Source organism: Neovison vison, chromosome 3 (assembly GCF_020171115.1).
Source record: "Neovison vison isolate M4711 chromosome 3, ASM_NN_V1, whole genome shotgun sequence".
In the NCBI taxonomy this organism is placed as follows: Eukaryota; Metazoa; Chordata; class Mammalia; order Carnivora; family Mustelidae; genus Neogale; species Neogale vison.
In genome coordinates this window covers 98,893,692-98,908,447 of record NC_058093.1, presented here as the reverse complement: position 1 = coordinate 98,908,447, position 14,756 = coordinate 98,893,692, and the positions used below count along the sequence as shown (strand labels likewise).

General features: G+C 33.6%; 1 protein-coding gene across 1 annotated transcript in view; it reads left to right on the top strand.

Moving 5' to 3' along the window:
• The window catches only part of SLC35F5 (solute carrier family 35 member F5), a 37,555-nt gene that overhangs the window by 10,092 nt on the left and 12,707 nt on the right, over positions 1 to 14,756 (top strand). Inside the window, exons 7-12 of the mRNA XM_044242598.1 lie at positions 458 to 648; positions 4,990 to 5,071; positions 5,739 to 5,826; positions 9,013 to 9,077; positions 11,254 to 11,358; positions 14,592 to 14,751. Of these exons, the coding sequence (XP_044098533.1) occupies positions 458 to 648; positions 4,990 to 5,071; positions 5,739 to 5,826; positions 9,013 to 9,077; positions 11,254 to 11,358; positions 14,592 to 14,751 (691 nt within the window). The remainder of the gene's footprint in view (positions 1 to 457; positions 649 to 4,989; positions 5,072 to 5,738; positions 5,827 to 9,012; positions 9,078 to 11,253; positions 11,359 to 14,591; positions 14,752 to 14,756) is intronic.

The following is a 14,756-nucleotide window of genomic DNA, read 5'->3' as shown; positions in this document are numbered from 1 at the left end:
GCATAAGTGCAGTATTCATCCATAATACTCTCTTGCAAAGAATAGACCTCTAGAGGAATGTTCTGCATGCTTGACCAGGAACATAATTCTCATAAGTTGGCTTTCTATGAAGAAAAATCCAAATAAAGTTTTACCATAAATGCTAAAATAATAACCATACTATAATTCTACTATAGAATTCTACTACAATTCTATAATTGTGTATGTGCACAGTTGCAGAACCCTTGTTTGAATATTGGTCTCATTTTAAAACCTTTTTATAGATGAAAATGTTCTTCCTGTTAACTCTTTGACTAGAACTGCCTCAGGCAATAATATAACTGTGGTTTTCTTTGCTGTGCAAGTCTGATCATATGTCGATTAAAGAATATGCATTTATCAGTAAATTAAAACTTGTGACTTTCATTGGACGTGAGGGGAGATGTTAATGATTTTGTACTATACTTTTCCTTTTAAGCTCCCAAAAAGTCTCGTGTAAGGTTCAGTAATATCATGGAGATTCGACAGCTTCCATCAAGCCATGCATTGGAAGCTAAGTTGTCTCGCATGTCACATCCTACTGTGAAAGAACAAGAATCCTTATTCAAAACTGTGGGAAAACTTACTGCAACTCAAGTAGCAAAAATTAGCTTTTTTTTTTGCTTTGTGGTAGGTCTTCTCTTTTTTATATGTTTAGAACTTGAATTTTAAGACAGTATATGTGCCAGCAGTACGCTATTGAAATGTAACACTGTTAGGTTGCTTAATTGTGACTTTAAAAAATACTGTGGACTTTCTGTATCAAAGTCAGTGTTTGCTTATCATACCTCAAAGAAGCCAACCAATACTCTTAACACAACAACTACTTATATATATTCAGAATTTGGCATTGCTTCATGGTCAGGATAACTAATAGTTGTTTTACACTATGATATATACAAAGGCTAGTAAATATCCAAGTAAGAGTTTACTGTATGCATTGATTTTGTCAAATAAGTGGTTTTGTAATTGTATAAATAACAGGATTTATAATTAATTTAATTAATTACTTTAATTATAATTAATTTGTAATTTGTGGTCAATTTAATTAATAATTTAATTGTGTTTAAATTTGTATAAAGGTGGTCAAATATTTTAGCAAGTACTCATAGTAAACATTTCTACAGAATTCCTTATATTGTTAATACCTTTCCTATTGTACTGATAAACTGAAAATGTGCTGAAGATTTCACATAGAATAATCATACAGGAAATATTTTGGAATAAGCTGGGATTAGACTTGTCTGAGTTTGTGAAAACTGAAATTTAGAATTTGATAATGGATTTCAGGGCTCTTTTCTATATATGTCATTGGGAGCAGTCTAATCCAAGGTTATTTAGTATGATCCTTTAAGATTTAAATTTGTACTGAGCTTATTTAAACACTAGATAATGCAGTGCTTATGTCAATATCATTAAACTGATTATAAGATTTTTTTTACTTCTCAGTTTTGCCTCATTGCTGAGCCCATTTTTCTCCATCCTATTCCTGAGTAACATCTAGTTGAGTGATACCTTGATTAATATATTCACCAGTACAAGTAAAAAATCATTGTGAGTTAGAATGATATATATACTAAAATTAATTTAAAGGCTCATAGATTTGGATTATGCTGTTAATTATTTTTTTTGTTTGCTTGTTTTAAATGAATGTGAGGCAAGACTAAGACTTACCATTTGTTACCTAATTTTTTTTTCTTTTAAATTTTTTATTTTTTATTTTTTTATAAAATATAATATATTTTTATCCCCCGGGGTACAGGTCTGTGAATTGCCAGGTTTACACACTTCACAGTGTTACCTAATTTTTGAATGACACTTGAGGTGAAGAATAATAAAAGCATCTATATAGTAAAAGTTAAAGACAAAGGGGGAAAGATAAGAGATTAAATGAGTAGTGTGTGTGTGTGGTTGAAAGAACCTGGGTGTGGAATGGGATGATTATATCAGGAACTCGGATTAAGAGGAAGAAAGCTACTTTGAATGAGCACACAATTCATCTCTAGGCAAATTGGTAAAAGGAAAGGCAAAAAGAAAAACCTCCTGAATTTCACAGCTTATTGCCTGTTTAAAAGGAAATACTTCCCTTCATGGGATAAAGCAAACTTTTTTCCAACTCACAACTCTGAGAGAATGTTACTTAAATACATAGGTACTATTTCATATAGCATGCTGATTTACAGATACATATGTGCATATAAAAAGCCTTTTTAAAAATTGTGGTAGGGGCGCCTTGGTGGCTCAGTGGGTTAAAGCCTCTGCCTTTGGCTCAGGTCATGATCCCAGGGTCCTGGGATCCAGCCCCGCATCGAACTCTCTGCTCAGCAGGGAGACTACTTCCTCCTCCCTCTCTCTCTGCCTGCCTCTCTGCCTACTTGTGATCTCTATCTGTCAAATAAAGTAAATAAAATCTTTAAAAAAAAATTGTGGTAAAATATACATGGTATAAAATTTACCATTTTAACCTTTTTTTAATTTTAACCATTTTTAAGTGTATAGTTCAGTAGCATTAGGTAAGATCACAACCACCTATCAACAGAACATTTTTTCATCCTGCAAAACTGAAATTCTATATCCATTAAATAACTCCCCTTTCTTACCTCTCCCAGCCTCTGACAACCATCATTCTACTTTCTTTCTCTATGAATTTGATTACTCTTGAGTACCTCGTGTGCACGGACTCATAGATTGTTTTTTCTTTTCTTTTTTTTTTTTTAGTTTTTATTTATTTATTTGTCAGAGCAGGCAGAGGGAGAAGCAGGCTCTCTGCTTAACTGACTGGGCCACCCCCGCGCCCCACTGTTTTTCATTTTATGACTGACTTATCTCAGCATAAAGTCTTCAAGGTTCATCCTTGTAGCATGTGTCAGAACTTTCTTCTCTTTCAAAGGGTGAATACCATATCACTCTATGGATATTCCACATTTTGTTTATTCATTGTTGGTGTGCACTTGGATGGTTAAATCAGTAGTCTTTAAAAAAAAAAAAAACTTTAGTAAGTTACAAGAGTAGGAAATGATGTTAGTCTTTATTAAAGGCACTTCTGTAGAAAGTCAGAGTAATATGGTCCAGGTATATAGCTTTTTGGAAACCCAACTTAAGAGTGATAAGCTTTGATAAGGTTTAGAACAGTGCTGTTCAACAGAAATACAAGCCTCAAATGCAGGGGTCATAGGTATTTTTAAAATTTTCTACAATTAGAAAAACATTAATAAAATTTTCAAAATGTTTAAAAGAGAAATCAAGAGGAACAAGTGAAGTTAATTTTAATACTATGTTTTTTTAACCCACTGTATGTAAAATACTTCAGTATGTTATCAATATAAAAATTATTGATGAGATAGTTTTTATTTTTTTAGTACTAAATATTCTAAACATTTCCTTGCTACTTTAGTTTCCATTTCCTTTCAGTTTCAGTTCTTATTTCAATTTTAGTCGCTAAACATTTCAATTCAGTCTAGCCACATTTCAGTTCTTTAGTAGCTACATGTAGCTAGTGGCTAGTTTATTGTGCAGTGCAGGACAGGAGTTAATACTTCCTGTATTTGCCAGTCCTCCTTGAATATCTTTTGTCTCATGAGGGCTTATGATGTTTTAATTTTTCTCTGTAGAATATAATTTAGGTCATAGAATGTTTACCTAGAATATTTTTAATGATAATTTAAAAATAACTTACCACTCATGAAATAATGAAATATACAAATTATTTGTGATGTATTATTTATTAATAAGTGGTTTCCTCAATTGTGGAATAGTGAAGGGAAACATTGTAAGGTTAATTTTTATTGGAAGGCAATTGGGATGGGTCTAATTTTGTATTGAGAGTGCCTTGGGTTTGAGAACCAGAGAATGGCGAGAAGTGTAGGATAGGAAGATCTATCTAGGAAGAGTTTCTAAATAATGATGTTTTCTTATGATTTTTGAATGACTGCTATCTGAATGATCTGTCTTTATTTCTTTATCATGCATTAGCTGAGACCAGTGAGATTGTTTTGAAAATGAGCACAGTATTTATGTGTTAAAGTGGTAAGGAAAGTGAGTCAAGAAAGCTAATTATCACCTTGTAACTATTGTCTGTTCTTGTAGATAGATCTCCAAAAGATTATTAGAAGCAGAATCTTCTACCTTTTTTCTAGCACTTCATATATGTTTGATATTGCTCGTCTTAGCAATTGCTACCTCATTTTCTTATTTAGAAAGTCCAGTGAAGTTATCTGGGAAGTTGGAAGATTACAGGTGCCATGAAAATCACTTTGCTATAGTTTTACTGTGGCTTTCTCCTTGAGTACTGTGTAGACTAAATGGAATCTATTAAACTCAGCTATCTGCTACCATTTAGTAGTGCTCTAAGATCATATTTCTTTGTTGTTTCGTTGAAGTGTCTGTACATATTTTAATATTTGAGAATTTCAGGGACGCCTGGGTGGCTCAGTTGGTTAAGCATCTGCCTTCGGCTCAGGTCATGATCCCAGCGTCCTGGGATCGAGTCCCACATCAGGCTCCTTGCTCGGCAGGGAGCCTGCTTCTCCCTCTGCCTCTGCCTGCCTCTCTGTCTGCCTGTGCTCGCTCTCTCTCCCTCTCTCTGACAAATAAATAAAATCTTCAAAAAAAAAAAAATTTGAGAATTTCTCCAAATTTAAATTTTGTTTAAATAAACTTTAGTAGAATGCTGGAAATTCTTGGATAAAGCAGATTTTAAAGTTGAGTTGATTCAGTTTTACCCTTATTTTTTAAAAAACTGAATGCTAATTTTAACAAACTGTTGTTAATTTCTTAAGGGACATTGAATAGCAAAGATCTTAAATCTAATTATAAATGCCCTCTTTTTAAGTCAGTGACTTTTCAATAGAAGGCGACTTCTAGAAGCTCTTATGATAAAATATTTAGGGGGGTAAAAGAGGGACCTATAAATTATGACAGATACAAGCATGTCATTCATTAGGTTTCACTTTGTTTTCTTTTTTTTTTTAGTGGTTTCTGGCAAATTTGTCATATCAAGAAGCACTTTCAGACACACAAGTTGCTATAGTTAATATTTTGTCCTCAACTTCTGGTAAGAAACTTGTCTTTAAAAATCTACATTATAAATTAAAATATATTTCTGTTATATCTATTTATATATCTATATTCGGCTATATATATATTATATATACACTCTGTTTTTAATATATATATACAGACACACGCATATACACATTTTTATCTTATAAATTATTACATTCATTCTGATGTACATTAGTGTATTGTAACTATATAATACCGGTGGTTTTATGCTGCAGCTTTGTGCTATTTATATTCCTTTGGTTATTTTATGTTTTTTTTTAATATAAAAACATATTAAGGTTTTATAGGCTAGTTCTTTATATTATAGTCATTCCTTTCACATTCTTTCTGAAGATCTTTTTCTAGACCCTTTGACTAAATGTAATTGCTTATTTCAGAGCCATAATTTACCTTATGAAAGGTGTTTTATTTTAAAAAATTGAATTACCTTCCAAATCTGGGAGAGGAAAAGTATTTTTGAAGCTATAAAACTAACCTGAGCACATATGCTTGACTATGATGAGGTCATAATGTTACTCTGAGTGCCCAATTTCACTCTTACTAGTTTAAAGTAAACGGGGCTATACTGTTAAAATAAGCATGGTTAAAATAAGCATGGTTTAGTTTAAAGGCTATTTTTTACAGTATTTAAACTGATGTATCTTTTTTCCTTGTAGGACTTTTTACCTTAATTCTTGCTGCAATGTTTCCAAGTAACAGTGGAGATAGATTTACTCTTTCTAAACTATTAGCTGTAATTTTAAGGTAAGAATATAGTATAATAGCTAGTTAATTCTGTTTAAAAATGTAATGTTTAAAAAATTTCTGATAGTGACATAGGATAGTTCGTATTATAGTGTACTCTATAGGCAGAGAAAGATAAAAATAAAAGAAGGTTTTATATGGACAGCATGCTACTCAGCCCGTGTCACATCTTTGACTAGTTTTCTAGATGTTCCTGGGAGAGTAACTGGAGGGAGGGATCCCAAGGCGCTCCCATTCATGGGAGGACAGATGGTATAATACTATGTATTGTACTGGTGCTTATATTTAACTTAATGTGGCAGCTTGATCCTCATTACCTCCAAGTTCCTTTTTCCTTTTCCTAAAACAAGTTACCTTTTTGTTTTTGTTTTGGGTTTTACTTCTACTTCTGAAAGTCGAATATGCAGTCTTTCCTGATTGGCTCAGCCTCAAGTGATCTTTCAGTTATTTTCTATATAAATCATTTGGCAACTTTGCATTCCTGTATATCATCAGTATCGCCAATAACTGTATTTAAGTCTTTTATTTTTATGTAACTTTGTGTTTGTCTTACTTTTCTGTGGATTATAAACCTTTAAAGGCCACCGCCTTGTTTTATACTTATTTTTGCCACCAACAGTTTAGCCTAGGGCTTTGCTTACCAGCAGTACTCAAAAAAGATGTGTCAGTTTGGTAAAGCTGTTGTTTTACTGAGGAAAAAAATCAGGAATCAGAGAAGGTAGTAGAATAATTTAATAGAGAAAGTAATGTTTCCTAGCTGTCAGAGCGGGGTTTGAATCAGAGCTTTGTTCTTTGTTTCTGTCAGTTCCCTTAAATTCTCCAAGAGGGTTCCTTAGATGAGAAAATGTTGATAGTATCTACTTTCCAGACTTGTTTTTAAGTTCAGAGGGAATGTATGTAAAAAATTATTATAATGGGGACTGAGGTACTCTTATTTCGGTGTGTTTCTCCTTTATTGATATAACCATGGTAGTTTCCAAGGTTAGACTGGTTGACTAATTTACTATAACTAATTTATTACTTAGATTTTATGACCAATAGAAGTTTATCATATTGCATGATTGACTAATTGTTTTAGCCAAACGTATTTGTGTATTAGGGAAATGTAATAGATTTATATTGGGGAAGTAAATGAGGTTTTATTCAACTTTATTAAAAATTCATGCCAATTTTTAACTTTTCTTTTTACTGTATTAATATAAAGTTTTAAAAAAGAAGGAAATAGTTTTAAAATGTTGAATTTGTAAATTTTGACAGGGTTCATTAAAGTAGATCTAGAACTGGAGTCAGCAGAATAAGGCTAGCTTGATTCCTGTTTTCTTAAAGTTTTATTGGAATATCCGTTCTCATTTGTTGGCATATTATTTATGGCTCCTTAAGCACCATAATGATAGTTCCGTTGCAACAGACTATATGGTCTGCAAGCCGAAAATATTTACTGTTTTTTCCTTTGAGGAAGTTTGCTTGACCTGTTGTCTAGAAAAATTATTGCTTAGAATATTTAATATGTTTATTACATGTTCTTAATACTGTATTGAACATTGATTATACTTTGTTTTGAAGTAGTCTTGTGCAATGAGATTCAGTTTCTGAGGTTATAAAAAGAATTTGACATAGCAACAATTTTGAAGGAAATCTGATAAGCTAAAAAGTCTCACATTATCAGTCTAGAGATAAAAAAGCAGGTGTTCTCCATCTAAGCTCTCTGGAATTCAATCCTGTCTCCATCATTATTAGTTTTGTGGTTTGTGGCAAGTTTCTTGCCTCACTGTGTTACAGTTTCCTCACCTGTAAGTTGGGAATACTAGTGAGTTGTCTCAGAGGATTCTTACAAGTGTTAAATGAGTTAAACCTTTAAAAGTGCTAGGAACAGTGTCTGATGTATAGTAGGTGCTCAATATAGTTAGTCATTGTGATTATTATTATGTAAATGGATTGAAACCTCTAGTTTCTAGGATGTTGTGGGTGCTCAATAAATAATAGTTGAATTTAAACAATGATTGTTTAACAGAAGATTTAAATATTTAATTGAGAGACATGAATACTTAATGTAAGCACTAGATTTGACTTAGGATGATATAATTCCATAAGGTTAAAAAAAAAGTTTTTAATATTCCTTTCCTGTGTCACTTAGTTTTTTTTGCATCGGTAGGTAAAAGAATTAGAATGGCTTTTAAAAAAGTTAACACTATTTTATCTGCTTTAAAAATATGTACAATTACAAGAACCATAGAAATAGTAGTTATAAGCTCCCTGAGAACAGGAACTACATCTGTTCTGTTTGCTCCTGTAACACAGTGATTAGCTCAGTAAATAATAACTTGAAAATTTTTTTCAGTAAATAATAACTGAGTGAATGAATGATCTCAGATTTCTCTACATCTTTAATTCAGCCTTTTTTCATCCATTAATTAATCATTTAAACATTTAAGGAGAGTTTTATTGCTAATTTAGGTTTTATCAGTAGGCAAGATTTAGTGCTATTGCAAGATGTGTATGGATATACTATATGTATATCTTCAAAAAAAAGTTTGGCGTTAGAGAGGAGTAGGGAATTTGGGTAAATTGGAAGGGGAGGTGAACCATGAGAGACTATGGACTCTGAAAAACAGTCTGAGGGGTTTGAAGTGGCGGGGGGTGGGTGGGAGGTTGGGGTACCAGGTGGTGGGTATCATAGAGGGCACGGCTTGCATGAAGCACTGGGTGTGGTGAAAAAATAATGAATAATGTTTTTCTGAAAATAAATAAATTGGAAAAAAAAAAAAGTTTGGAAGAGGGTAGACAAGTTGGTTAACTGAAAAGAGCAGGTAACATAGGAGGTAAAAGTACTTACCTAGAAGCAGACTGGCTGAGTTTCAATCCCAGCTATGTGATTTTGGTCAAGTTACTTTGTATATTTGTGCATTTGTTTTCTGAAGTGTAAAATGGTAATGGTAGTAGCAATAATACCTTTATTATAAAGTAATTTGTACATTTTGTGAGAATTAAATTAATACAAGTATAGCACTTATTCTGTCCTGTTCATATTGTTCAAATATTAATTAAATCACTAAATTCTTTGGCCGTTGTAGTTTTGCCCAGTTTTGAGAGTAGTCTAGATCACTTGTAAATAATTTTTATCTTTATTATTATCCCTTTTTAAGGAGTTTATTGTTTTGCTCATCAGTAATCCTATTATTCCCATAGCATTGGAGGTGTTGTGCTGGTAAACTTGTCAGGGTCTGAAAAATCCGCTGGAAGAGATACAATAGGTAAGTATGTGATTCTGCATTTTTTCTGTTAAGAGTATACAAGAAAGTTTTGTTCACGTCATTATGTCTTTATGTGCATGTGTGTGCAGACACACACATACAGAGGTCAGGCACTAACATGGTCTTTTTTTAACTTTTCCTTTGGAAATAATGTAAAAAATTTCAAAAATAGTTTACAGAATTTTCATATAGCCTTCACTCACATTCTCTGCTAACTATGTACATAACTGCAGTATAGTTATAAAAGTCAGGAATTAACATTGACTATCATATATATATGCATGTGTGTGTGTATATGTGTGTGTGTGTGTGTGTGTGTGTGTTTTTTAAAGATTGGAGAGAGACGGGGCCTGGGGAGGGACAGAGGGAGAGGAAGGAAGGGAATCTTGGGCTCCATGCCCAATGCTGAGTCTGATGTGGGCTCAGTTTCACAACTGTAAGATCCTGACCTGAACCCAAACTGAGTTGCTGTTTAACCAGCTGAGCTATCCAGGCACTCCAAAATTGATTATAATTAAATTATCTGGTCTGTATGTATGTCCTTTTTAAATCTCAGCATTTTTCCCACTAATGTCTGGTACAGTATCACTTGTTGCATTTAGTTTTCATGTCTCCTTAGTTTCCTTTCATCTGAAACTGCCCCTCAGTCTTTTTTGTTGTTGGTGGTGGTGGTCTTTTATAACCTTAACACTTTTGAAGGATACTGTCTAGTTGTTTTGTGGAATGTTCCTCACTTTTGGTTTGTGTGATACTTCTTTATGGTTAAATTTATGTTGTGTATTTTTGGTAAGAATGCCATGGAAGTAATATTAGAATTGTCCTGATCCACATACCATATCAGAAGGCACATGGTGTTCTCCCATTACTAGTGACTAGTTAATTTTAAGGTAGTGTCTGCTAGGTTGCTCCAGTGTAAAGTTACACATTTTTTTCTTTGTAAGTAATAAGCATCTTGTGGGGAGATACATTGAGACTATGCAAATACTCTGTTTCTGTTACACTTACACTCACTAATTTTGTGATTCACTCATGTTTCTTGTCTAAAACATTTACTTCTAAGGGGAACACTCAGTTTTGATCCATTCTTTAGGTTAAGCAAAAGCAAAGATAATCAGAACCCATCTTAATGGTTTCCCTCTGGATACTTTGTTTAGACATTTGAAGTTCATTGAATGGAACGGTGCTTTCTAAATCATCCCTGGTCACTGCCCAGTGAGCCATGCCTTGAACTGTATCACCTCTTTCTCGGCCAGAGCAACTTTGTATATGTAAAACAATACACGTATTTGTTGTATATGTGTGAGATTTTTATTGATAGCCTTTTTTTTTGCTTTTTAAAAATGCTTTAGAATAATTTTTAAAAATAGATTTAATAAAACATTGGACTTTTGGATAATTAAAGTATTAAATGTGGTCACTTGCCAGACGGCACATTAATTTAGCTATTTTTAAGGACTTAGCAAAATGTTTTTGAGAATGAGTTAATACTTAAGAGAACGAATATTTATTATGCCTATACTATAAACCTTCTATTATGTTAGATATTTTAGAACAATAAAAAGTATAAGTAATGTGTTTGCAGTTTTCAAGGAGTTCTTGATTTTAATCATTAGATTTATAAAATGAAACCACTAGAGAATAAATAATACTATATCTAACCATGTAAGTATTAAGTAGTCTAAAATAGAAGACAAGGAGGATGGAAATTCATGGAGGAGAAGGAGATGCTTTGTGGCAGAAGTGGGAATTTTAACTGGGCTTTGAAGATGGTAGTGAAATATGTAATAAAGATGATAGGTCACAGTGGGGAGGACTGTATAAGCAGTGGCTTAGAGATGGAAGGAAACATTGTTATGCCAGACAGTGTCAGGTGAAATTGTTTATGTAGGGGAAAATACAAAGACGCATTTCAGAATTTAGAAACAAAGTGTTACTTATATGAGTTTTAATATTATATCATGCATGTTTGGCTAGATCATTGGATGTTTTTGCATGTATTTGTTCACTCTTTAAACTTCTTCCTCTACTCTTGAAGGGCATGAGGGAGGTGGGATTACTTTCATTTTTTCATATTTGTGTACTTCTTGAAATCACATCTGACACATAGGTTTAAAATAAATGTGTGTTGAATGAGTTAATGAACAAATGCATTAATTCATTATGTTGATTTTTACAGGTTCCATTTGGTCTCTTGTTGGAGCTATGCTCTATGCTGTCTATATTGTTATGATTAAGAGAAAAGTAGACAGAGAAGATAAGTTGGATATTCCAATGTTCTTTGGTAAGAATATGTCTACCTGTGAGGCTACTTTCTTTGAATGATTAACTTAGGGTTTTGTTTTTGGAGGGAATAAAGAAGCCTTTCTCTTCTTCTCCATATAATTCTTTAAAACCATCAGATTTTAAAGATTATGAAGTCCAGTCTCAGTGTTTTTCTCATACCTTGCCCTGCATTATTTTGCACCTGTGATGGAATGCTCGTTTCCTCAGTGTGAGGTAAAGAAAGAAATTCCTCCTAATGCTTTTTTTGCTTTCGTGTCTTTAGCCTTTGAATCAGATATTTTCTTCATTGCTATGATAGAATTACACTGTTTTAGGCATGTGAGAATATACTTGCTGTATTACACCTTCTGCTATTTTTGAATTGTTAGAAGCTTTAGATTGGAGAAACTGCTCCCAATGATATATATAATACCATTCTAGTCTATGTACTGTTCATTAAGAGTCAAGGGCCATTTAAAGGCTTCCCACTGCACTTTAAGATATAGATTCTTTTATGATAAAGATTTTCAAATTACCCAATTGTAGTTTCTAGCGTCAGTTCTTAATTTTGGTAAATAAAATACCTAATATGATTTATAAGCTCTTCCTTGCCTTGTATCAGCTCAGTAAAAAACTTGTGCTCTCTGTTAGATATCTGTAGATGTCTTCCAAAAGATACCTGACTATCACTAGATAAAAAAGCCTGGTGATGAAAGTTCGAAGTACAGCTAATAGGGAATCAGGAGACCAGGAATATGACTGTTCTAATTTCATTTATTTCATACTCATCTGCAAAATGAGGAAATTGGACTTGATAAGTAGCTTTCAAACTGATTTGCAGAGGATCCTGCGAAGGGTGAGAGGAAGTGGGAGTTGTATGCGTGGTTCTGGTTCTTAGATTCTTTTGCTGCTTCAGCTGAAACAGTTCTGTTTTGGGGGGCTTTTGCATTATAATTTAATTTGTAGAAAATATTTTTCTGCTAAAAAATGTTTGAATATCTTCACCTGATGATTAACAGAAACAAAACATTTGGAAAGCTACCAGACCAAGTGATCATTCAAGTTTAAATATGGAATTCAATTAATATACCTCAAATAGGAAGGTAACTTTAGTGATGTCTTATTTTAGAGTCATAGAAAATTCCACTTGGAATGGAACAAAATGCTAATATTTTTTGAGTTTTTTTTTTTTTTTAAGACTGACAATCTTCAGGAAATTGTTCAATTTATTGTTACTACAGTACACACAGTCATGTAACTTGATTGGTCTTCGTCATATATGATGTAACACAGTATTATTTTGACCTGGACCTTACAATAGGCAGGACAGAAAAGACATTAGGATTGGGTTGTGCAGGGTTCTTTAGGCATGGGGATAGAGCAGAGCATAACAGGGAACAATGTGTAGATCTATGTGATTGGACTAGAGGCTCACTGTAGGGAAGAATAGGAGGATATGCAGGTCAGATTCTGAAGAATCTGGAGAATAGGTGGAAGCAATTGGGACCTTTGTCTTTAGGTCTAAAGGTTGTTAATTTATGTGGGATTCTGTGGACTTAATTTAGTTCAGGGACCCCAAACTAGATTTGGTTTTTGGTAACACCAAATTTTGGTGTTTTAATTACAGCTTTTTAATGTTGTGTAAGCTTGGGTCCCTTTTGTATATGTCATTTGATTTGTTTCTATTTTTATCGCTAGATATCTTAAACTGGGTATCTTAGAAGCAGGATATGATTTCTTCCCCCCCTCATTTACATTTATTTATTTATTATGTTAATCACAGGAATTTCTTGTGGGTGATTTATTGAGGGGCACTCTGCAGGGAAAACTGACAAGGAAGTAAGAAAAAGCAGGATAGAGAATCAAAGAGCCATGTGGGCTCATGTATAACTGAGGTTTGGCCCAGTTCGGGGCATGTCAGGGCAAGAGGAAGAGGGGAGGGTGAAGGAGCAGGTAACACTTCAGGAGGGTGAAGAAGAAGGTACTCCTCAGAGACCTTCTGGGCTTGAGCCATTAGGATTTCAGCCATGAGCATGGCCTTGTGCATCCTTCATGAGTTAGTTGTGGGCTGTAGAGGGGGTGGGCTGATCAGGGTGGGAACTTCATGGGAAAGGCAAGCTTGTTTGCTCTCCAAGACAGTTCTTCAGAGATGGTGGGTGGTTGTAAGTCCTTAGCAGCAGATAGAGAATGGATGCTCCAGTCCTGTTTAGATTTAACTAGGCATCCTAAATTCTAGTTTATTATTTAGGAACAAATACAAAATACATATTTACTGTGATTTAAGTTTCTTTTAAGTAAGCTCTATAATTACCTAATGGATCTATGATGTTCAACTGTAGAGGAAGTGCAATAAAAATTACTATAGAATTGTACATTTTTCCTTTATAGTCTTTGTATTCACATGTAGTAACATTAAACTTATATTTCTTTAATAATAATAGTTTACCTTTTCTAACTTTTTATGCCAGGTACTGTGTTATATTGTATAAGTGTTTCATCTGATTTTCCCAGTAACCGAATTAAATGTGATTTTATGGTTATGGGTTGGAAAACTGAGGCTTAAGAGAGGTTTTGCATCTTGTATAAGGTTTACAGTACTGGTGAATGGTGGAGCTGGGATTGGAACTCAGGGCAGTCCGACTGCAGAGCACACACTTTCGCACTAAACGTTACAGCCTTCCTTTACAGATAGTCTGCATGTAGTTCATAAGTTGAGGAGCTGTTTGTGTATATATGTTATCTCACCAGTTAGCTTATGAGCTCCCTGGAAGGCAAGGACCAAGAATATATCTGGTTTGGAAACTTCTCCATTATTCCCAGCATTACCACAGGTGCTTTAAACATAAATATGTGTTAAATCAGAGAGAAGACTGTCTACTTCCCCATAATTAATTTGGGCTCCATATCCATACACACAGATATACCAGTTATTTCATTAAGTTTGAAGTCACTAACTTATTAGTAGCTAAGGTTAACAACCTTTCTTTTTGAATTAGTGGTTTATTCTGTAGTAGTTGCTCTGGGCAGCGTGAATAGTGGAATCTTGAAGACTCAGTGACCACAGTTGCTAGTACAGTTTTTTCCGATGTTGAGCTGCCCATATGTCTGACTGAAAGAAAGAGAAGTTCCAGTTAAGGAAACCTGTTGGAGCTCTTTGTGCAAAATCTAATGTTTTCTAATTACAGCGTTATAAGTTTGAAAAACTTAAATGAATCTCAGTTACTAACTGTTGTCTCTTTTATACATATTTAGGTTTTGTAGGTCTGTTTAATCTGCTGCTCTTATGGCCAGGTTTCTTTTTACTTCATTATACTGGATTTGAGGACTTTGAGTTCCCCAATAAAGTAGTATTAATGTGCATTATCATTAACGGCCTTATTGGAACAGTTCTCTCAGAGTTCCTGTGGTTGTGGTATG